This window comes from Daphnia pulicaria, chromosome 6 (assembly GCF_021234035.1).
Source record: "Daphnia pulicaria isolate SC F1-1A chromosome 6, SC_F0-13Bv2, whole genome shotgun sequence".
In the NCBI taxonomy this organism is placed as follows: domain Eukaryota; kingdom Metazoa; phylum Arthropoda; class Branchiopoda; order Diplostraca; family Daphniidae; genus Daphnia; species Daphnia pulicaria.
The window spans coordinates 13,075,192-13,098,707 of record NC_060918.1 but is presented as its reverse complement, the minus strand read 5'-3'; the positions used below and the strand labels follow the sequence as shown (position 1 = coordinate 13,098,707).

The 23,516-nt window shown below is 41.8% G+C and overlaps 2 protein-coding genes and 1 long non-coding RNA gene across 7 annotated transcripts; 2 read left to right on the top strand and 1 right to left on the bottom strand.

Moving 5' to 3' along the window:
* Positions 1–568: 568 nt before the first annotated feature.
* Positions 569–14,404, top strand: LOC124342228 (guanylate cyclase 32E-like). 2 transcript variants are annotated; one of them, XM_046795191.1, is made up of 20 exons: positions 569–910; positions 6,164–6,534; positions 8,239–8,412; positions 8,537–8,685; positions 9,771–9,953; positions 10,038–10,155; positions 10,224–10,376; positions 10,445–10,550; positions 10,619–10,730; positions 10,793–10,918; positions 10,996–11,169; positions 11,323–11,507; positions 11,577–11,826; positions 11,910–12,203; positions 12,282–12,402; positions 12,481–12,678; positions 12,754–12,937; positions 13,012–13,152; positions 13,219–13,777; positions 13,846–14,404. In XM_046795191.1, the coding sequence occupies exons 2-20, from the start codon at positions 6,249–6,251 to the stop codon at positions 14,383–14,385; spliced, it is 4,053 nt and encodes a 1,350-aa protein (XP_046651147.1). In that variant the 5' UTR covers positions 569–910; positions 6,164–6,248; the 3' UTR covers positions 14,386–14,404. The 2 variants fall into 2 exon arrangements, with proteins under 2 accessions (XP_046651147.1, XP_046651148.1); XM_046795192.1 differs by lacking the exons at positions 569–910; positions 6,164–6,534 and adding an exon at positions 7,067–7,111.
* Positions 14,405–15,035: 631 nt separating this feature from the next.
* On the bottom strand, positions 15,036–16,638 carry LOC124342232. Of its 2 annotated transcripts, none has more exons than XR_006918711.1 (3): positions 15,720–16,638; positions 15,389–15,624; positions 15,036–15,314 (listed from the first exon to the last, which is right to left on the bottom strand). It is a non-coding gene; the product is annotated as an uncharacterized LOC124342232 (long non-coding RNA). The 2 variants fall into 2 exon arrangements; XR_006918712.1 differs by having other exon boundaries at positions 15,389–15,554.
* Positions 16,639–19,327: 2,689 nt separating this feature from the next.
* Positions 19,328–23,170, top strand: LOC124342231 (ras-related protein Rab-37-like). 3 transcript variants are annotated; one of them, XM_046795197.1, is made up of 7 exons: positions 19,328–20,008; positions 20,081–20,191; positions 22,065–22,127; positions 22,229–22,274; positions 22,451–22,561; positions 22,699–22,837; positions 22,942–23,170. In XM_046795197.1, the coding sequence occupies exons 1-7, from the start codon at positions 19,712–19,714 to the stop codon at positions 23,048–23,050; spliced, it is 876 nt and encodes a 291-aa protein (XP_046651153.1). In that variant the 5' UTR covers positions 19,328–19,711; the 3' UTR covers positions 23,051–23,170. The 3 variants fall into 3 exon arrangements, with proteins under 3 accessions (XP_046651153.1, XP_046651154.1, XP_046651155.1); XM_046795198.1 differs by lacking the exons at positions 19,328–20,008; positions 20,081–20,191 and adding exons at positions 21,044–21,493; positions 21,622–21,732; XM_046795199.1 differs by lacking the exons at positions 19,328–20,008; positions 20,081–20,191 and adding an exon at positions 21,044–21,493.
* The last annotated feature ends 346 nt before the right edge of the window (positions 23,171–23,516 follow it).

Here is a 23,516-nt window from a genome sequence, read left to right as displayed (position 1 = left end):
CAACCCCCCTATATAGTATACCCCAGCAGCAATCCCTCTCTCTCTGCCCCCAGCGTCTTACACCTCTTCTCTCCCATCGTTGCGATGCCCCTTTTATTTGTCCAGCAGTCCAGCTTGTGTGAGCAGCAGTGTTCTCCCATAAAGGCCTTTCACAAAATGAAAAACACAACGACAAAACACAAAGAGCGCCATCAAACCCAGCAACAACACGGCGATCAAACAGTTTGCCATTATATATGATACGTGTGTATACGCGGTATAATTATAGACGTGAAATCTATGTAGCCATCTTCTTCTTCAATAAAAGACTCCAAATTATAAATTAGCTAGGCGATCGAAATGCGTGAGCCTCAATATCAACAGTTTCCCTTTTGAATTTTTTCTTGAAACAAAACTTGAACTTGAGTGAGTGCACTTTTAAGATAATGTTGCCCTATCTGTCTCTGTGTGTTTGTGTGAGCGACGAGCGACGAGCGCGAGTGAGCTGCTGCTGCTGCTGGCGAGTCGAGCGCAGCTCACTATATAAACTCTATAGTCAACTGGTCCCGGTCTAAGTTGCCTCAGTGACTGGCCAACCGGCGACCAGATCGGATCAACATTTGAACAAGTTCTCTGCTCTCTCGCTCATGTCAGCAATCTATCTATCGAGTTATTCTGTAACGTTTGATTTGCTTATTATTGGCTAGGAGATTTCGTTTCTTTTGGGTTTTGTCTTCGAACGGTTTGAATTCGAAAAAAAAGCGAATCGATTCTAGTTGGTTGGTGAACCACTTGTTTGTTATCCATTTCGACGCTGGCACAGTGTGTAAATTCAACCAGTCGCTAGGCGCATCATCAATAGGAGCAACATAGCGACGCCAAACGACGCCCCGTGGATTGGCAGCTACAACGGCAATCTGTCGTACATCCGGTAGGACGCATGATTGCGTGATTATATTCAAACTTTTGATTTCTTTCTCTCTTTTCTCTCGTGGGTCCTGGAATATTGCATGTCACCAAAGTGAGAGAAAGGGGGGGGGGGGAGAAATGGCGAGGGTTTTCCTTTGACTGGTGACTCGATTGGGCAGTTCAGAATCCAGGACGGGGGATCATAGATAACATCGAAAATGGCAACCATGAAAGAAAAAGAAACTACTGGGGCCGTCGGAAATGAGACGTCCAGTCCAGTGCCGCTCATTGTGTAAGCCAAGCTGCTTTTGGGGAGTGGGAAAGGAAATACATTGGGCACGTAGAATTCGATTCATTTCAAGAAAGAAGAAGTAAGAAAAGGCAGCCACTGATTTCGCTGTAAAATTGAGAACAATTTATCGGGTGCGTGAGATATGAGAGGCGCCGTCGCCAAAAACCAGAGACCCAAAGAACAAACAAACTCTACAAGGAAGGTCGACAATAGACATACAAAACGACGATGTAGTAACAATTAGCGATGCAAAATTCTTTGAGCAGGTACGCAGTTTGCCTTGTCGTTCGTGTGCCGTGCCCAACTTAACCCAAAAACTCTACTCGGCTATTCTTCCGCCTTCTTTGTCCTGTCTGCTTTGAAATCGTGTCCTTCATTACGTTTTTCTTGCAGAGTGTATGTAGTGTACAGACTGACTGTGTATGTAACGTTTCCGTACACACTCTTGTGCATATGTGCATGATGGATCGTTGGTTGGCGATATGCGAACCGCAGAATCAAACTGTCGTCACGCATCTTCCAGCATTCGACCGCAAAAATTGCCACAAGGAGCGCGCTTGCTGGCGTAGATATACGTCGCAACCAATCGCCGCTGCTGCCATTGTTATGACGTATTATTATTGGGCTATCGTCCCTTAGTAACAAGCGGCAGCGCGGCCGCAGCAGTTTCATTTGAAGAATGCGTTGCATTTCTTCGCCCGTCCACATTAGAAATCGCAGCAGGGCCATACCGGATAGCGGGTTGTCTCTATATAATGAATTTGAAATTACTAGTCCGAAATGCCCAATGAATTTATAAAAAAATTGTTTTGATATTATGCTACTATATCTCCTTCTATTTCGCCTTATCATGTGTGGGGTTTTGTTGGTTAATGTGGCTGCTGCTGACTGTGCTGAATGCGCCGCTGTAGTGTATCACTGCTCTCGCCAATCGAATTTTTCTTGTTGCTGGTCATGGCCACGATATTGTTTTATACCTGGGCGCGTTTCAACAACAACAGCCATCACTTTGGCGCAAACTACATAACCTTCAAAATCAAAGGGCAGGATTCAACTAGCCAAGCAACCGTCTTTTTTCATCGTCTTTATATTAGACATAATTATCGCGATTATTCATTATTGTCTTTTTATCCTACGGTCGTTCCTTTTTTTAGATTTCGTGTTTTACCTCGCCATTTTCTAGAGAGAAAGAAAGAGAACGGATTTTTTTCGGGGCCGGTCGTACGTATTTTTCGAAGGCCCTTTTTGGATTTTTCCAAGAGAAATAACACGGCAGCAATTCAATAAAGAAAGCAATCACTGGCGCCACTTTGTTTCCGAATAATAAATGCTGCTGTATGCTGGTCAGGACGGAATTTTAGGTCTCCGCTTCTTTTTTATTTTATTTTTTTTTTGAAATTTTATGACTTTGACCACTTTGGTGGTCCTCCTTGCGACAAGTGGGAAAATCGAAACAGAAAATCGGGGATTTCATTTGAAAAAACCGAAATAATATTCTTTCTTTTACCAATTTTTATAGTATTTTTGCGAACCATCTGGGCGACTATAATCCAATCTGGGAACGAATTAAAAATTTAATTTGCAAAATCTTCATCATGCGTTGTGGGTTGGCCAAGGCAAACACCAAAATAAACTTCAGTCGCATGTAACATTATTCCATCAAGACGCACAAACTCGCTACTTTCTTCTCCTATTATAGCGGCCGTGCACGGCGTTAGCATTGTCCGCTCCCCTCCTAATAATGTCCAAAAGTGGACATTATTAATTTCGTACCCGGTGATCCTTTCTGTTTTTCCCCACCCGAACATATGCGCACCAACTGACGGCCCAAAATGTTTTGTTTATTCCGGACGTGTGATCAGCGAAGCCCAACTTTTTCCAACTCTTTATTATCTCCATACTTGAAGGCATCTATTTAATCTTTGAACGGCAGCCTGTCACGATGAGCCTTGAGCTCATCTCGTTTCTTTCGGGCAAAATGGGATGGGCCAGCGCCTTGTGGAGGGCACAACAACATCATTCTGGACCTCCACAATGTGTGAATTGTTTTTGTCGAGCTCCTCTCTCTATACAATATTCTACCTGACTACAATGGCTCTTAGGAATTTCTCGGCGTTTTTTTTTTTTGTTTTCTGTTTGTGGAAATGTAACGATGCGGGAGAGAAAATGAAAACCCCTCGAACGCTGCTGTCCAAATTGGAAAAGACTTGGGGCGTTATTGAAACTGGTTTCTTTCGCTCTTGGTTGATTCTTTCTTTCTTTTTTGCTTTTTTTTTTTCTTACTCGTTTTCGAGCGACATTCTCCAAAAAAGAGTGATTGGCAAGTTGGAAATCAGGCGTTTGAGTGATTGCGATAGAGAGCTGGAAATGAAAAAAAAAAAGAATCAAAATTTTAGTTGGAGACACTCGATGGATGCCCTGTTTATTCAGCACAGTGTCCTTGTTCTTAGACGACGGAGAACATGATCCATTTGCTTAACATTTCACTTCACGATCTGTTTTGTGCGTTGATCAAAGAGGGTGAAGGATTTGAACAATTTAAAGATTGGAATGTTGTTTGACGGTACCGACCACCCTCCGTGACTTTTTCTTTTTTTTTTTTAAGAATTCTTTTTCTTCTTCTCTCTCTCTTTTATCGTTATTCTTTTCAAGTCATAGGCAGGGATGGGAAAAAAAACTTCAAAAGTGTACCTCACGATCCCACAGATAGTTTATCCACCATTAACAGTCGGGAACGAGAACGGAGCTCGGCTGCTGGCGGCCATTGATGTTGAAGTTTCCCTCGCTCATATATGAAAATGGCCATCAGCAACTATATATACGCTGAGCTTGGGACGACCTACCGTAACATAAATTCTAATAACGGAGGAGCGCCTCCGCATTGGTTGCTGCTTCATTTCAGCCTTTTTTTTTTTTGGTTTTTAAATTTTTCTTCCCGTTCCGCATGGATACCGTTGAGCCTTCGTCGTGTACTCTGTGAACTTTCGTCCCTCTTCTCCAGCATTTCTTTTCGTTCTTTGAACAACGCAGAGCTGAATTCAACAACGACCCGCTGCGATTCGACCTACCTTAAACTCTTTATTGTTCGCTTTCGTTCTCTATCTCCTCTCTTGTGATTACAGCATGATATTGCGTAACTTTTGGGGGATGGCCATATTTTTGTTCGTTTCTAAAAGGAAATACCCCCCACCAGGGCCCTGCTAGACTGGGAATACAGACTAGAATACCGCGGTAATAACCTTAGTATTATATTGTAAATGATCAATATCTTTTGACTGGCGTTGCGTTTTCCACGTTATTAATGGGGGTACACAATACACACATGTATAAGTAATTTTTCGAAAAGAATGAATAAGTAAAAACCAGCGATAAGGTAACACAGAAACTATAGACTCGTCTAGGAAAGCGCATACGTAATAAGAGGTCGTAAAATGATACAACCTTTATTGCGTCCTCCCTTATTATTCTCCCAGACTAGTTTCACCGGTTACAATCTTTCCAATTATTTTTCGTTGCAAACTTTTTCGCTAGCTTACACACACGTTTTGTATCCTGCGTAGAATGCTGACGCTGGCAACAACTAATAGCTTGACGTCAAAATAGTAGTAGATTAACCATTTGCTATGATACCTGTTTGACTCGCTAGCCCAATACAGAGTCCTGAAAAATTATACGACGCATTTTGGACATTTACGCGTTTTTTGAGATTCTATTTGTTATTTTACAATTTAGCCTAATAAAATTCGGCCGAAAACCATTTCCCGATTAATAATAGCTTTTCTTTTTCTGGGTTATTGTTCAGTAATTTTTTTTTTTAAATTTCACACAGAGCTGTTCGAAATCACCGTACCCAAAAGCCCTTTAATACCTTGTCATCCGATAATAGAAAAACGAAAATAAACGTGGGAGGGAAATTATTTTGGGGCACAAAAAAGAAAAATCAAGAAGGGAACAGAGTCTTTAAAAATGTCTCATAAATGTATACGAGTTTGGGGTATGCCCAGCTGATAACACAGGATGCAATGTACCGTGCACTCAGACAATTTGTTCTTTAGTTCTTTAGTTTTCTTTCTTTTATTATTCTTTTTTTTTGTACAGTTTTGCACCCATCAAAGGATTACGTGCCACTCTTTTTGGGGTTGATTGTAGCTAGCCTATTGGGTTGGCGATAGCAAAGCAGCTCGGAAATATTTCCCGGAAAGGATTTGAAGCGGTCGTAAAACGAATTATGAGGGAGAGAAGGGAAGATGTCGTTGTGTCTAAGTATAAAAACTGTCGTTAAAAGTGGAAGGATTCAGTTGGCTTGAACGAGGATAAGTACAGGAGAAAACGCTGACTTTTTCACTCAATAACATTTGTAAGAAGAAAAAAAAGGGGTGACAACTGCTTCATTATTTAATATCCAGCCATTTGAAAATTGAAGAAAAGTTTGAATGGAATTATTTTAGAGTGACATGCACGGGGGGGGGGGGCTGAAAGCTATTCTTTTGCGAAATAATAAAACCGAAAATCTATAAAATGTTGCGCAGCAAAAAAAAAAACAAGCTTCGCAAATGGCCGCAGCTGGTCGGTCTGGAACATTTGCGTCGGATCCGGGGGTGAGAACAGGAAATATTTTACAAAAGTTCGATCTCTATAGCCCCAATACGGCGTCACGCTGTTCAGCCTCAGACTTTCAATAATATGTTTGTTCCGCAAGCACGGAGAACAATTTTTAAGGAAATTTGTTTCTTTCTTTCTCCAGGTGGCTAATAACCTGATACACAAAGGTGTGAGAAAAGGATCGAACCCAAAAGAAATTAAACTAGAATTACACCTGAATTACTCAGTGAAAAAAATGTTTAGAACATCAACTGTGAAACGATTAAAGATTATAAGAATTTAGGGAACTTCTTGTGTAGTACTGCTTTACTTAAAAAAAATAATTATATTCGAGTATTTATCGATTCTCATTTGGATTTCTCATTATATCTTTCTTATCAGGGCCTTTTGGACGAGAGCTTGGACCAGGAGGAAATGATGCAAAACTGAGAGTGATGGTATACGCCCATCTGAAACTCTAACGAAGATGATGATTCACACCGTCTTGTTGTGCCTTGGCTTATGGACAGGCGCCAGCCGTGCCAACTCGGCCATCGCCTCATTCCGTCTCAACATAAGCGACAGCGATCTTTTGCGACTAATGACCTCGGAGGAACCCAGCGATGGGTCAGTAGAGTCCTGTCCCAACGACGACGATACCTTTAGCTTTGCCGATCCGGGATGGTCGGATCAAATGAAAAACTTCGGCGGAGGCGGCAAGTCCTCGCCCGTCCGGCAACGTTACAGCCAATCCGATTACCTTATCTCGTCGGGTGAGTCTTCAAAAAATTATTTTCTCTTTTTTTGTTTTTTGTTTTTTTGTTTTTCAATTTGTGTGTTATATTCCGAAAACAATAGCAATTTGCGTTTGGTGGAACGAGTGCTGAGCTACAGTACACAATTCGATCAAGTTTTAGGGTTGGCCGTTTCGTACTTTTCATTTCAGGACTGACTCGTTGGAAGGCAATTTCACAACGGGCAAAGAAATTCGTTAATTTATGGGGGAGGGTCTTAATATTGTGACGGTTTGGGTCAAAAAGTCTGAGAGTTTCGTGCAAATTTGTATCTTGATAATATTGTCTATTTGGTGCTTATAGTGTAACTGATTGAGACGATCTGTTGGATTTAGAATCATTAGAGGAATCAATCAAATTAAATCTATTCAGTGGATGTCCAGCGCGGGCGAGAAAATTGCCTTGATCGTTTTTGCTTTTCGGACTTGGCCGGAAGGAGTCAGTTTGTGATTGTTTTCATTTCTCAACGACAGCTAAATAAGAAAAGTGTCGTCTGCTTTTGTTTTGTGTTTGTTACGACGAAGTCGGAATGTTGACATTCGAAATCCAGCTCAAGGTAAAATTCAATTTGAAGCGATTAAATGTATTGCTAAAGTTTTTTTATATTTTTTAAAGTGAATTTGGAAACATCTTGATAAATACAAAATTTTCTATTTGCTATTTTCTATTTGCTTCTAGAGACTAAAGTTCAAACATTTGAAAATTTGAAAATCATTTTTAATAATCTAAGTTCTGAAACAACCATCAGTTATTGTGTCAGCAAAGTATTGCAGTGATCTTCCTTCAGGAATATCCCAAGATTTGTAGAAAACAACCATGCTGATAAATAAGAAAACATAAAATGTTTATGTTCTCTCGAAAAGGTGCTCTTGAACTCTTTTAATGCTGCAGTGTGGAACAGTTTTTCTTTGGAAATGTATCATTGCTTGTCATTTCAAACATTCTGATTTTCTTGGAGGAACAACACTGGAATGATTTGCCGACTAACACTATTTTACAATTGACATATGGATGAAAGGTTTTTTTTCAAATTCGATAATAAGTTAATTTTCATCTCCTAATGCAAAGTGCCACCAGAAAATTTTATGATCTAGAGGAACCGCCACAACTCTTGGTTGACGAGGGTGAATGGGAGAGCATAAAAGCAACGTAGCAATCCGAGAGAGAATCCGGTTAAAAATCTTAAATTGATTTCTGCGCCAAGTTATTAGATCGTCAGTTTCGTCACGTTAGGGCGCTCCTTATTTGCCTTCGGTTTCGCGAACGGATCCGCTTTGCTGTCAAAAGACAACTAATAGACAGCACGGGTGGAGTCGTTGGTTTTCTTCTGAAAACGGGAAGTGATCCAAATAGCAAGGAGTGCTGCACCTTGTGAGTTGTGTCATCATTATCGTCACATTATTATGGCATGGCGACACGGATTTTGTAAATGACCATAACGAGTTGAGCGCTCGTGAAATTTCGAGCTGGAACGCTAATTCATTAGATTTATGGACTCCGTCTCGATGAGATTTGAATATTTAAATCTACTGATTTTGTGAACGTAACCCAGCCGATATCATCAATCTTGGATAACACATTTGGATCGTCTTCTTAAATTTTCCGTTTTTGGACCTTGTTTTCTATTTTCTTTTTGTTTTCTTCTTTTCTCATTGCATATGCTGAACACAACGCGTCCAACAGACCAGTCAGCCATCGACCCAAAAGTGCCGTTGACCATTGGTTACCTGAGTTCTTACCTGAGCAGCAAAATGACGCTGGGCGCCATCCCGCTGGCCATCGAGACAATCAACAACGACCCGAATCTTTTGCCCGGACGCAAGCTCCAATTTGTTGCGGCCGACATAGGCAACCCGGGTATGCACACGCTTTTTAAAAAATTCAATTGCACACATTATTGACAGCTCAGCGCAATTACTATGAGCGCGATTATTGGGAAAAAGAAAATTTCTAATCCATCCAAAAATCGGAACGTGTATAGTAGGGAACGATGGACTGACGGCATTGGCCATCCGGCGCATGACCGAAATGAGGGACAACAACTCGACCATCGCCTTCATTGGACCCGATGGACAGTGTGCAGCCGAAGCCCTGGTGGCGGCCGCCTGGAACCTACCCATGATTACGCATGTACGTAATGACTCAATCAAATATCGTTCATTTTCCTGGCCTTTGGGGGGAGTCTATCATCTCTTATAGGGGAGAAATCCTCTTGCCTGATAAAATAGATTATGTTACGGGTTCAATCGAACCTGAGCTGAATGGCCTCGTCCTTGTAATCCTGTCTAATGCGTACTGCAAAGTTGTCCCGGAGCGGACTAGGATAGTGGTCTATAATGAGCACGTGCAAGCTGTTTACCCCCTCAAATAATGATTAAAATTTTTTGTTTTTTTTCATAAACCCGTTGGTCCTGATTTCATCTTTTTTTGTGGCTCTTTATTTGTCTGTCTCTCTCTTATTTCCATTTTTTTTTTGCTGCTCGAGATGACCGTAATTAAATGCAAATGAAGTAATTACCTATTCGGGTTGTTCCAGCTGCACAAGACTTTCTCCTCTTTTCAAAACTTGTTTTGTTTGTTGGAAGTTTTTTTTGTCTTTGTATTTCCCTCCTCCGGTTAAGGAGGAAGAGGGGCGTGGATAAATTTAGTGGACCGTCCGACCGAGAGTTGTGCTGTCCGACAGCGGTCATCCATCTTTTTTTTTTTTCTCTCTCTCCGCTATAGTAGTTATGTTTTAATTTATTTTGCGTTTGCTTTTTCCAAAACATTGCTCTTGGTCAGGTTTGATATTCAATTTGGCAGCCCTAACAATAAAATTGGTATCCTCCACTTTACGGTAATGGGTCCATCCTTTCAAAAAAATAACACACCTGAAGAGGTATCGTAAAATTTCATAGGAAAAAGAAAAAAAAAAAACCTTATTCTGGTTTCGCCCCAGTCTATTCGTAATCGTGGAATCGATCATTGACATTGAACATCCAGTCTTCATTATGCGCAATCTTTTTTTTTTCCCGACATGCTCAACAATCCAGTTTTTGAGAAATTCAGGTTTAGAACCAATTACGTAACTTTATTTTATATCGACCTGCTCATCAATTTATTGTGAGATTGAATTTTAATTCATTTTCTTCGTCCTCGTCCGTTTTTTCCTAAATTTATTTTGAAGGTTTCCGAGAAATTACAATTGTATTTTTTAAAATTTCTTTGTCGTATAGAAATGCTCTGAAACGAAGTTATCTGAAATGCCGCAGACGTACTTCACGTTCGCTCGAACGCTGCCACCGTCATCTAAAATCTCCAAATCGGTCATGGCTTTGTTGGAGAAATTTGGATGGAACAAAGTCATCATAATTGTAGGAAGGAGAAATGAATGGATCCAAATCAAAGACGCCATCAAGGTTCGTTGCGCTCTCATTGTCAGTACATTTTGACAGAGAAGAATTGACTTAAAAGACCTTTCCCGTGAACTGTTGTGCGTATAGGATTCCGCCAGAGATAAAAATATTGACGTGACCGACGTTATTCATTTGGACGATTATATACCTGCTCAAGTGGAAACGATCAACAAAATAGCCCGGAAAACCTATCAACGCACTAGGGGTAAGAATGTTCTCCTACGATCAATAATTTCAATAATTTCTCATCTGTTTCTTGTTTAAATTTTGTAGTTTACCTGTTCATTGGAGAACACATAGCCCTTGTCGACTTTGTTAAAGCTCTGCACGGGCTCAAAGTGTTGGGAAACGGGGACTACATGATCATTTCCATCGACGACTTTATATTCGATCCAGAGAGCAATGCCCAAGAGTACACTAGTCGCAGTAAGTTGTCTTATTCACAGTTCTAGTGATACGTTGATTTTAAACATTCTGGTGTTTGTCGCCATAAGATTACCTCGATCCTTACATGCACACCATTAAAAAAGACGACGAAATCCAGGCCTTCCGCTCGGTGTTGAAAGTGACGGCTTCTCATCCGCGCAATCCAGATTTCAAGCAAGTCCAACAGCAATTAGCTGTGTCTCGCTGCATCAATCTAACACCTTGATTTTATTGTCACACAGAAAAGTGCTGGCCAAGATCAAAGAGTACTCGGCTCGACCGCCGTTCTGCGTGCCGTACCACCCGATCATCTTCAACGACATCGAAGTTCCCATTCACGCCTATCATGCCTACGTAGGTTCATAATTCATAATTGATAATAATTATCATATCATAATTCATAATTCAATTGATAGGACGCCATCATGATCTACGCCAAGGCGTTGACGGAAGCTCTTCGCGACGGATTCGATCCCCGCAACGGGACCAACATCATGGAACGGATCCGCAATCGGCCTTACCACTCGGTTCTTGGGTTCGATGTGAGTACACAACAATCCTACCATGAAATGTGTCAACTGGTATTTATGTTTCTAATGGGATTTTTTCCACCCCCAAGGTATTCATTGACTCGAACGGCGATGCTGAAGGTAATTACACCGTGGTTTCCATGCTTCCCTTCCATGGAAAGCGGTCGGAAGCCTCGGCGTCGGACGAGACAACGGCTTACGTCATGCAACCGGTTGGGTATTTCCAGTACAATTCAAGCAGCAATTCACCGAACGATTTGCCGGTAAGTTCCGCCTTTTTCCCATTCTCACCTTGTGATTTTCCAGTTAGAGGGTTTTTTTTTTTTTTTTAATAGCTATTGAGAAATTCGCCATTCCTGAAATTGGCTGCCAACGTTTTTTGTTCACGATCGTTTACCTTTAAATTCCGTCTATAGATATTTCAATATTTTAACTTGAGTCGCCCAATCGACTGGCTTGGATCGGGTCCACCAATTCCGGAACCTCCCTGCGGCTTCGTTGGCGAAAAGTGTGTCCAAGTTGCGACACCCGACTGGCGGAGTTTTGTTATATGCACCGTGTCCGGCGTTGTGCTCATTGTGGCCATTGGCCTTGTGTCCAGGTGAGATCTTTGTTCTCACTCGACGACTTTTGTGGTCGATAACTTATTTGTATTTTCATCCCCCATTAGACACTATCGTTATGAGCACAAATTGGCTTGCCTGCTCTGGAAAGTGGACATTCGTGAGGTCATCATAACGAATTTCCCGGACAGTATCAACGACCCACCATCTTCTGCCTTGACGGTTTCGTCTGATATTCCCGTCACACGTCGCTCCCTCCTGGGATTCGGCGGCCACCACGGCTCCAACAACAACAACAGCAGCAACGGAAGCATCGGGCCGACTCCGGGTGTCAAAGGCGACCCGATTGGAGACTTGGTAAGTAATTAATCAATTCAAAATCAAAATCAATGTAAATCAAAATCAAAATTCTTCATCAATCCATCAATTCAATCCAACAGGGATTGAAGCGCGTCTACACCCGAACCGGCAGCTACAAAGGCAACCTAGTGGCCATCAAGGCCATCAGTCACAAGAACGTCGATTTGACCAGGAACGTGCGCAAGGAATTGAAAGAGATGACGGAAATTCGCCATGAAAACATCGTCTCGTTCATCGGCGCTTCTGTCGAGTACGGCGGCGTTTTCATCCTGACGGCCTACTGCGCCCGCGGGAGCTTGGAGGATGTCCTTCAAAATCCCGATTTCAAATTGGATACCATCTTCATCGCATCTCTCGTAGCCGATTTGATCAAGGTATATTTGCCCCCTCCGGTGTCTTTTAATTCAATGTAAACATCATGCAATAATCGTAAAAAATTCTCCGTTACTCAGGGAATGATTTTTCTACACGACAGTGAAATTGTGTCACACGGTAACCTGAAATCTTCCAACTGTTTGGTCGACTCCCGATGGGTTTTACAGATCACCGACTTTGGTCTGCAAGAACTCAAGGGTGAATTTAATTACAAATTTTGAAATAGTCTTGAAATAAATGAATAACGTGTCATATTGTGAATGTTATTGTATATAGCTTCCAGTCATGAAGCCCGCATGAAAATGCAGTGTAGCAAACGCCTTTTGTGGAAAGCTCCCGAACTGCTGCGCAACCACAATCCCCCGTTGCGTGGGACCCAGAAAGGTGACGTCTTCTCTTTTGGCATCATTCTCTATGAGATCATAGGTCGTAAAGGACCTTGGGGTGATTTGCTGTACACCATGTCGCCCAAAGGTAATACGAAACTTTTTGTGTCCCAGTTATTTTATCAACAAATGCTAACATTGAGCTGGTTATTGGTTGGAGTAGAAATCGTCGAAAAGGTAGCGCACCCGGAGTGGTTCTTCTACAAGTTCTTCCGGCCGCCCATATCGCAACTGGATTGCAAAGATTACATAATCAGGTGCATGCAGGACTGCTGGCACGAATCGCCAGACATGCGGCCTGATTTCAAATCCATTCGCGGTCGATTAAAGGAAATGGAAGCAGGACTGTAAGTCTCTATTCAAAATCGTACAGAAAATTTGTTACGGATAATACTGATGATGTGTATTCTATTATTATCAGGAAGCCCAACATTTTCGACAACATCATGATCATGATGGAAAAGTACACTTACAATTTAGAAGGTCTCGTCCAGGAAAGAACCGATCAACTGGTAGAGGAGAAGAAGAAAACAGAAGCTCTTTTGCATCGAGTCTTACCAAAGTAATTCACTTTTTAATTATTTAAGTTAAGAAACACGATTTTAATCCGTGACTTGAAATCCAACAGGTCTGTGGTGGAATCGCTGAAACGTGGAGAACCTGTGAAAGCGGAAAGTTTCGACTCGGTAACGATTTATTTCAGCGATATCGTCGGTTTCACGTCGCTATCGGCCGTGAGCACGCCGCTGCAAGTGGTTGGCCTTCTCAACGAGCTCTACACGTTATTCGATTCGATCCTGGAAAATTACGACGCCTACAAAGTGGAGACGATCGGCGACGCCTACATGGTAGCCAGCGGTTTACCCATTCGTAACGGCGACCATCACGCGGCCGAAATCGCTTCACTAGCCCTTCACCTCTTGTCGGAGATACGCAACTTCCACATTCGACATCGACCGGGAGAAACGCTCAAGCTGCGCATTGGCATTCATTCCGGCCCCTGCGTTGCCGGAGTGGTCGGATTGAAAATGCCTCGATATTGCCTTTTTGGAGACACGGTCAATACGGCGTCCAGAATGGAATCGTCCGGACAAGCTCTTCGAATTCACATTTCCGCCGCCACCAAAGAGCTTTTGGATCGGTTAGGTGGTTACATCATTGAAGAGCGCGGAATGACTCCCATTCGAGTAAGCAACTCATTTTCTACCGCCATTATTGTGAATCAGTTGGAACTCATTTTTGATCATTTTGACAGGGCAAAGGTGAAATGATGACGTACTGGCTCGTTGGTGAAGAACCTTGGCGTACCAGAGGCGGCCGTTTGACTGCCATTGAAGCAGAGACATCATCGATCCCTTCGGAACCGTTGGTTGTCGATCAACCGGCGCCGCGTGAAATTCCGCTCATGTTAGACAACGTCCAGTCGCCGACAGAGTTGGATCCTATCGACACTTCTCCGAGTACGTGGCTGCTTGGCGACTGCCCAGCGACCCCGGAAGAAGACTACGAATCAAAGGTGCCGCAACTGAATAACGGAGTCGACATTAGTTTCAAGAACGAAAGGAATCATTGCTCGTTTGGCCATTATCAAAACCCCGTGCCTCTCACACGCCAACCGTCCATCATAGAGACTCCGTGCAAAACTTGTCAAATCCAAGGAAACATATGTAATCCACAGCGAATGATGACAACGCACTACCGTTCCACGCCCATTATCGCTTCTAATCCAACGTACCATCGTGATTCTTCCCCTAGTATCCCGTTACGGACGACGAGCCCTCAGCCGTGTGTTTGAGCAAATAGGTTCCACGTTTCAAACTGCCTTATTATGAACCACGATATTTTTTGAGATGTTCCTTTATAAATTTTTTTTTCCAGCGTTGATTGGTTGACATGATTGGCATTTGCCGTGAGGAGAGACATGATAGTTAATTCTAGTCAAAAAAAGCAACAAATTACTTAGCAGGTCTAGTGCAGTAGCCTTCTCTGTATATATCTATTTGATACAGCGTGTAGGACCTGCTGTGTAATCTATTGGAAGTCTGTGATAATTACAATTTGATGCGTTTTCGTTGCATTTGTGTCCGTCGTAATTTTGATCGTTTCATGTACGCAAGATGATGCAGATATTTGACATTTTCATTTAACTTCATTTTGCGCAGAAAAACAAAAGTGAGCGAAACGGGAGGAAAACTAGAAAAGTGAAATCAGTGCTCATCTTATTTTTCGCCAGATTCTGCATAATTTGTCCTTATCAATGTGTTATAGCATACGTGTGGTAAAGTGCTCGCTGTTGTTACCTAATATACACATCACGTGCTTGGTTGAAAATACAATTTTGTCGCATTTAAAACAAATGATGTCGCGAGAATTATCATACGCTAAATTCGAAAGTGTTGGTCTATAATGAGAATTATTCACGAACGCAAAAGTCTTGTAATAACAAAATTACGTAGTGCATCAAAACAAAACCAACATATACAGTATAGACTTAGTGCAATGTCACAGTTAGATTTGTCATTCAATCATAGTTTTGTAAAAATGTGTTACCTGTATAACGATATTAAAGGTTATGCATATGGCCTATACTAGCTGTCCGTTAAACCGTTTACGGTTTAGTAAACTTTTTTACTCAAATCGAATGCCCCACCCTAGGGATGGCGAAATTCTCGAGCCACGAATCCGTGCCCCATCTCGCGGCAGTCATGGAATGGACCAAACTTTCTAATGCGTATGTATACAAAAATATAAAGGAATTAAACCAATCGAAAAATGTTGTGTACCATTTACAGGATTACCTTGAAATCTGTTGGGTTGAGATTTTTAATTTTAGAGACAAAATTGTTGTAGAAATGACAGTTGCTGCGGAAAAAGAAATTCGTACCATGTCCATGGCGACCGAGAGTCGAGAGATGATGCATCACACAAACGGATCCAAACCGATCAATGACATCAAGGTGATCCCTGTTGCGTATGACATTAAAATTAACTGCGTGTAGTTTTTGACGCTATGACATTGAAAAGATATAGCAAACTATAGACAAAAAGAAAATTAGTCTTCCAAATGGAATACTTTTGGGTGAAATTTATGGACGTTTGGATCGTTACAATCAAAAGTTCTTTTTTTACCCTGTGTGTTGGTCGTTCACAAAAGTTCCGCCCATGTAGGCAATCTAACTCTGCATGAGTATCTCATCACAAAAGGATGAGACCCACCTGTACCGCCAGATCATCCCACCTGTCGCTTCAAATGGAACCGAGTACACAAGACGGGCAACAAAACCTTTCCCCCTCTGTCAAACGAACGAAAAGTGGCACGTGCGCACAAACGTGAAGCTCGAACGTGAGTCACACTAACTATATATAAGTACACAATCCATTTCGAAAATTATTACTCATCTCCTTTTCGTTCACAAGTCTCATCTCCTATTATTATTTTCTGTTTAATTTAAGTGGGAATTTGCAATGCAAAGTGACCCTCCGTGTTTAATGGAAAATAAAGTGAATTACTCATAAGCGGATATGCGCAGATGAATGCCTCAATGGAACGGATGGACCGATTGACCATTTTGCATAAAATTATTTATAACAAGCAATCTCAAACGCTCACTTCTGTTATCTGGAAAGAGTTCCTGAGACAGAAGATGATGTTACTAAAAAATAATTCTTATTATATAATACTAGTCAAACAAAGACCTTGACAAAAACAAATATTAAATAGACAAGCGTGCATCAGTGTCAATCTTTTCCCGTTTTCGTTATTCAATCTCTCCTTATAAGCGGAAGTAAGAAATATAATTGCCTCGTGATACACTGAAAGTCAATCGAAAGCTCTCGGGAGTAAAAGCTTCACTTAAGTAATTTCATGAATTCCCGGAAGATCCTCCCAAGTCCCAAGTCATTTTACTCTCGCCGTATGATCGATCGCAGCTACTTCAGAAACATTTCCCATGTAAAGAGACCCTATGATGAAGTAGGCCTATCCATATATATGACTGATCTAAAATGATAACTAAAAGAAAAAACTTGAAGAAAAAAATAAAGGAAGAAGGCGACGGAAAAATTTATAGAAAAAATTGAGAGCAAGGAGAATAAGAGAACTAAATTAGTACTGTCACTCGAAAACAGCTGCAACGAGGCGGAGCAAGATGAAAAGGCTTGGTATAATGCAAGATTTTCACGTCATTAATAGCGCTAGCCCCCTATCTATAGTCTCTAGTCGCGGTTCTTTGTCTATTGCGGAAACGGTGCTGCTGTGACGCTCTGGTCGCTCGTATCAATCAACGTTCTATTAAGCCCGACAATTGGGCCAGTTGAATATAAAGCGAACGCCAGAGATTCATGAGAGCCTGCATCTAATAGCACTCTGAAAGCCATTTCAAATAATCATTGTATAGAATTAAAAGCTTTCATATTATAAGCTGAAGTGGAAATGTCAATATATAAAGCGAGCGGAACAAGCGAACAGCAAAGAGCTGCGTTGGTTTTTTCTTGGCTGGCCTTAGACGTTTGTTTTGCTCTCCAGTTGTCCGCTCTCCAAATTGTCGTTTTATGCTTTTTGAAATAATCTAAACATGTTGTCTGATCAAAACGGTTATTTTTATGGATAGAGATTTTACGTGTTTATATAACCATGAGAGACAGCTATTTGTGTTGTTCAAGCTCGGGTATTCACTTTTCATCACGAAGGATTTCAAGTAACAAATCCAGATTTTATATATTTTATTGTAGCTTTCGGGCATTACTTTTTAGTTTATAAATACGCTCAGCAGATTAAATCTCAGCTTGATCTATACACGTTATAGTTTCATGGTGGTAACTTAAAAAAAAGCCGCTTATTATTATGCGCATTGTCGTCATATTTTTTCTTCTGTTGATGCTCTCGCATCAGTCGTTGGCCCCCTTTCCATTTCATTTCCTATTATAATTATGTAAGCGGAAAGTACACAGAAAGTAAGAATAACTGTATACGATGAGATCGTTATGTTGTTTAGCGTGTAGGCGTATAGCGTGTAGCGTGTATATTATTTCCTTTCTTACATTAACGCGCTATAATGCGATGCGTTGCGTATACTAAACATCAAAATAAGTTTATTACCACCACGGCATTGCCGTAGTAATATTAATCCGTTTCGTGGGTTGCACAGAAAAGTATTATAATCACTATACGCTTAACCTTAATAATTGCGCTGGCCAAAGGTTTTTATATTATAAGCCATACTTTGTCTTGGAATTCTTGCTAAATCCTCATGTCCCATGTTTTGTTGCTGCTCTTAAACAACAAAGAGATGAGTCGTTTCGTGAGAATTGTTTAAAAAATACACCACACTCGAAACAATGCAGAGGCAAAATGGCTTGGCGGGGGCAAACTTATATACAGTAATGGCGCTGCAAATAATGAAATTAATTTTAAACGATATTTTTATTGCGCTGGGAAAAGGTCGGTGATCTGACGTGGCTCTTAGAGAGCGCACAGCGGAAAAAGGTTCTCCTCTGTAATACGAAGGGAAAAGGAGAGAATAAGCTTTTCTGCCTAATTCGATTTTCTCCAACTTGAGTGCCTCGTTTGTCGGCAAAACTCTTCTATTGCGGTACCCAACAAAGAAAAGCCGCAGAATAGAAAATAAATCACCAGTCTCACTTTCGATAATGACCACAAAAAAAAACTTGAAATGTCAAACAGTTCTTAGATTTCTTCCACTTGTGTACGTCAGCTGCTAGGGAAATTAGAATGGAATAAGTTAAATTCTTCTCCAAAACATGACGATTCAGTTGCCGGGTCGCCAGCAACTAGTCACTATAGCATTGTCAATCGATTGAAAATCGAGATCTTGAAAAGTACCTAAAAAATAAAAGCGGAGAAAGGAACAAGTTGGCGATCATTGTACATTCGCTACCAACTAATTTATCGACAAAACTGTGAAACCTTTTTTTTTTCAAAATATCGATCGATTCACCTTCTTCGATCTACGTAGCACAGCAGATGCGCTGTTTCGTCGGTCCCTATGCGGACTAGAACAAACGAAATCATTTGTGTGTGTAGCTACTATATACAGATTACTTGTTCAAAGATTCAAATGACAGCAGCCGAGAAGCTTTTCATGGAATTTTGTGAGCGCTTGTCGCATATCCATTCGCTTGATCACGGGCTTCTTCGGCTTTATTTTTTTGTCAGCTTGCGTCTTTTGCATCTTAGAGTTGAGCGCATCCCATCTCGTCAAATCAGGGACATGTCAGCGACAGAGAATGGTACCGTAGCGCGATAAAAAGGGAAGATGGGCAAGTGAGAAGGGAAGACGATCGATGCTCAGCTGGGAGTAGCCAATGATTCGTCCGCCCGGCTCAGTAAGTCAAACCTAACTTTGTGCGGCGCGACAACACAGGGCTCTAGCCTATGCACTTTGCTCATCTGGCTGCTAGTGGAGACTCGCTTCGATTCTGGCCCGGTGCATCGACCCAGTTGTGTGTACGAGTCTCCTCCTACTCCCGCCCGCCCTTCTAGCGTACGTTCTATACCGTGTGTAGTATAGCTTCATCTTGGCGAGAGAGCAAAGTATAATACTCTCTCCGCATTACTCCTGCGCGCCACACGATTCTCTGACTCACCACTATTCACTTGTTTTAGTATCGACTTGACCGAACTTCCGTCAAGTTTCGCCAACCGCAATCCTCTTCTTGCGCTCGTTCGCGTCTTTCGACCCGAAAATCTCGGCCCGGGGGTTCCTTAAAGGTGTGCCTAATCAATTTCGCTTCATTTTTTTACTCTTTGCGTAGATTCAATTTTGAAACGGTTTGTTGTTGCTTGATTTCGCCTTTTACTTTTCAAACCGACCGCCGAGATCCGCTGGATTACTGCAGAGTGCTGCAGAAGCGCATTAACGAGATCCGCTTTTCCGATTGTTTTATCGACTAAATTCAGTTGAGCGCGTTCCGCTGTTAGGCCAATGGATAAATATTGATCGAGTATACGTTGGGTCTACTTGTCTGAATCCCTTCGCATTGATGAAAGCACTTGAAACTAACGCATCCGACGCTCCAAACTGTTTCCAAAGTCCTCGTCTATTTGCATTTGAAAAGGGGGCAATTTTGCGGGCATAACCGAACGTAAAAAATTTGGCGATATGGACAGACCCATTATTCTGGAGGGCGACGAAACGCCGTCGGATGGTATGCCAGAGGCTCACAAAAGTTTCGCCTGCATGGGATTGGACGAGCCCGATGACGAGGTCTTTGAAGAAGACGACTTTGATCCGTCAAAATCGTTTCACTCTCGTTACGATCACCGCCAACTTCATCCGATCGAACTGAAAGTGCGGAAGGAGGTGAACGACACCGGCTACCGGGGATACACCGCCCCGACACCTCATCCCGTTCCGTTGTCCTCTGATTTCCCTTCATCCGAGGAAATTCTTCACAAGGTAAATATAATCCGGCTTATACACGGACAGCAGCATCTTTTGGTGATATTTCTCTTGTGGACGGGCGTATAGACGATTCTGGTGGGCGACAGCGGCGTGGGGAAGACGTCGCTGCTCGTTCAATTCGACACAGGGACCTTCCATCCATCTTCATTCGCTGCTACTGTCGGAATCGGTTTTACAGTAAGCTATAGTCGTTCCGCAATTTACATATTACATGTGCCCTTCTATTTGGTATTCATGGGTTACGATATATGTATCCGCCCAACCACTTGAAACTTTATTTCAAGCTTGATTTATTTTTTATCAATTCAGCCCTTAACGTAATAAAATAGAAAGCAAATACAGCACAAATCAAATTAAAAACTTCTTGATTTAAAAGAAACAGGGAAATGTATACATGTTTAAGAGAGATGTTTTAAAGAAAATGAGAAAAAGAATATTACAGTACCATTCGATCGATACTGGTGTAGCAGCAGCAGTAACCTGAAGCAAACAGTTCTAGAAAACGTCTCAAAGTCGTGACGTCACTTACACAAACACTCTGATCTATACAATTCAGGACTCAAGAAGTTTGCCTGAATTGTATAGTGAATCACAGCTGGAAGCTACTTAAATATTGTGTTTCTTTTTTTTTGTCTTTCCCCGTTCGTCATTGTTTTGAGAAAATCGTTAGATGTATATTACAAATTTACAAGTTTTAAAATCGATCGAAGGCAGATATTTGGTTGGTAACCGCGCGTGTTTCCGTCGGTCACACAGATGTTCCGCGTCGTCTCTCTCGTCCGCATTCACGTTCGTACCGACCAACTGCAGCCGTGACTCGCTCAGAGTGCTGCAGGGAGGAGCATATATACGCAATTGAGGTTACTAGGTTATGGGGATGAAGTGAAAAACAGCCTGGCTTCTGGGTGTGACACACAAGTGTTTTCCCTTGCCTCGCACCCTCTCTCTCCGGGGCGACCTAATCAGGCCGAGTCGTCGAGACATAGACACTTCCTTTCGCCGGTTGTCGAGCGTCAGTTGTCGTCGAAGAGTCAGACACTTCAAAACACTTTCACGCAACGCGGTTTTATTGCGTTGTATATACATACCACCTCCAATCCATTTAATTAATTCCTTTCGGGTCTGCTGGGGCCATTCAATTCTGGGATTTGGTCATTGTTTTTTTTTTAAATTGAATTAATTAAGCCAAAGATAAGACCCGCCCGGATCTTGTCGATCTCGACGAAAACGAATAAAATGCTGACCCTGACTCAGTTCGGTAGCGACTTGAAAACACAGGCAGTGCCAAATCGTCCGATCATCAAAGAGCCGCCGTCCGATCGATCTACCTACCGATTTATTCAAATTAGGGGCGGTTCGTTTCGTTCCAAATTCAAGGAGTCTCCCCCAGCCCAGCTCAATGTCATCAATAACGTGAATTACAATTTCCGAAAACCTTCGGCCGTCAGCGAAGATGAGCAAATGAGCGCCCAGTTTAAGGTAGAGCCTATTAGCTTGGTCCAGTATTTCCGGCAGACGACAGCCTTCTGTTTTGAATCCAGTCCTAATACTTGAGAGGCTTTATCATCCGCTCTTCGTGATCGTATCTCTGACGTCTTTATGTCCAGGTGATGCTGCTGGGAGATTCGGGGGTGGGTAAAACTTGCCTCTTGATTCGCTTCAAAGACAAAGCCTTCATGTCTGGCTCTTACATCGCTACGATCGGTATCGATTACAGGGTAAATGCATTGTGTGCAAACTGGGCTTCTATGATTATTTTTCTTTTCTTTTTTTTTACTACCTACCGTCTGCTCCTCTTTCATTATAAGTTGCCTCTATATATACACTAACCAGTTGGACGTCGAAAGAGTGTCTCTTTGCTTAAGTGCTGTCTCGTGGAATTTGATTTTGGCCGGGCCTTTATTGCCATTGTGATCATGGCACAAAGTTATTTGGTCCTCTACTTCTCTTCAAACGTCGGATTTATCTATAGCTTGAGTCTCTCGCATTTGTTCTCACTAATTCAATTTCAGTAATCGTTTTTCGTCTATTTATATACTTTCTGTTTTAGAATAAAGTACTCGTCGTGGACGGGGCAAAAGTCAAGTTACAGATCTGGGACACCGCCGGCCAAGTAAGTCGACATCTTTCATCGCCTTTACTTAAAATGAATTACAAATTCAAATAAAGGAAAATTTAATTCTATTTCCCTTTTTTTTGGGGGGGGGGGAACAGGAAAGGTTTAGGAGCGTAACCCATGCCTACTATCGCGACGCCCACGGTACGAATCTTTAAAAAAACAACAATAAAAATGTCGACAAAATTGCAAAATAATGAGCTTATCTCTAACCACCGGAAGCCTGTTGAGTTGTTATCGTTGAAAGTCATTTGTTCTCGTTTCCTTTGACTTTGCATTAAAACGGTAAAACGGGATCCTATACTCCACCACATTTCAAGCTCTCTTCCTCCTCTACGACGTGACGAATCGAAAAAGTTTCGATAACACTCGCGCGTGGCTAGCGGAGATCAACGAATACGCACATCGTGACGTCATCATCATGCTATTGGGTACTCGCGATAGTATTTTTTCCAAAGTTTATTGAAACAATGTTGTTGAAAAGGCTACTATACTACACATCAGCATAATGAATTAATCGCATCTGCAAGTAGAAATCCCTTTCTAAGCCAAACAATTTTTCCCGCAGGAAATAAGTGTGACAGCGAGGATCGAATTGTAGACCGGGAGGATGGCGAAAGACTCGCTCGGGAGTATAAAGTCAACTTTATGGAAACGTCAGCCAAAACTGGTCTCAACGTCGAACTTGCCTTTATTGAAGTGGCCAGGTATGTACTATAAAAGTCTAGATATATTTGGGTTCAATTGCGCATCCAGCACGCGGAAGTTTTGGCGACGCAAACTGGTAATGCTCTCTGTTTGGAATTTGCAGAGCGTTAAGGGATAAACGGACCACGGTCAGCGCTTCGTACGGCGTCCAGGAATACGTAGAACCCAGTCAGTGGTCACAAAACGTTTGTTCTGCATGCGGCACGTCTTGAACGATTATCCTTTAGTATTCTGGCGGTCACTTCTTTCATTGGAAACATCTCACATTTCAAGCCCATCCCATGTGACATACACACAAACAATTAAATAAATACCAACAACCCCCCCCCCCCCCCCCCAAAAAAAAAAAAAACAAAAAAAAAAAACATAAATATGTATACTGACCCAACCGACACTTGGTCTAAACGTTTAATTCTAAATTATTCGTGTATAAAGTTAATACGGTACATTATCATGATAAAAAGATTCAGGTGCCATTGATGTATAATGCATGGGAGTAATAGGATCAGTGTACAAAACTTGTTTGCTATTGCAAAATTTTTAATAATTGTTGCCATTTTCTCACACATCTCTCGTCACGGGTGGCTTCGATATAGCTTTAGACACAAAATACACGCTATCCCTTTTGTTCAACTAAAAACTCTTGCTTGACGCTCTGATCTGACATTTGGTTATGCC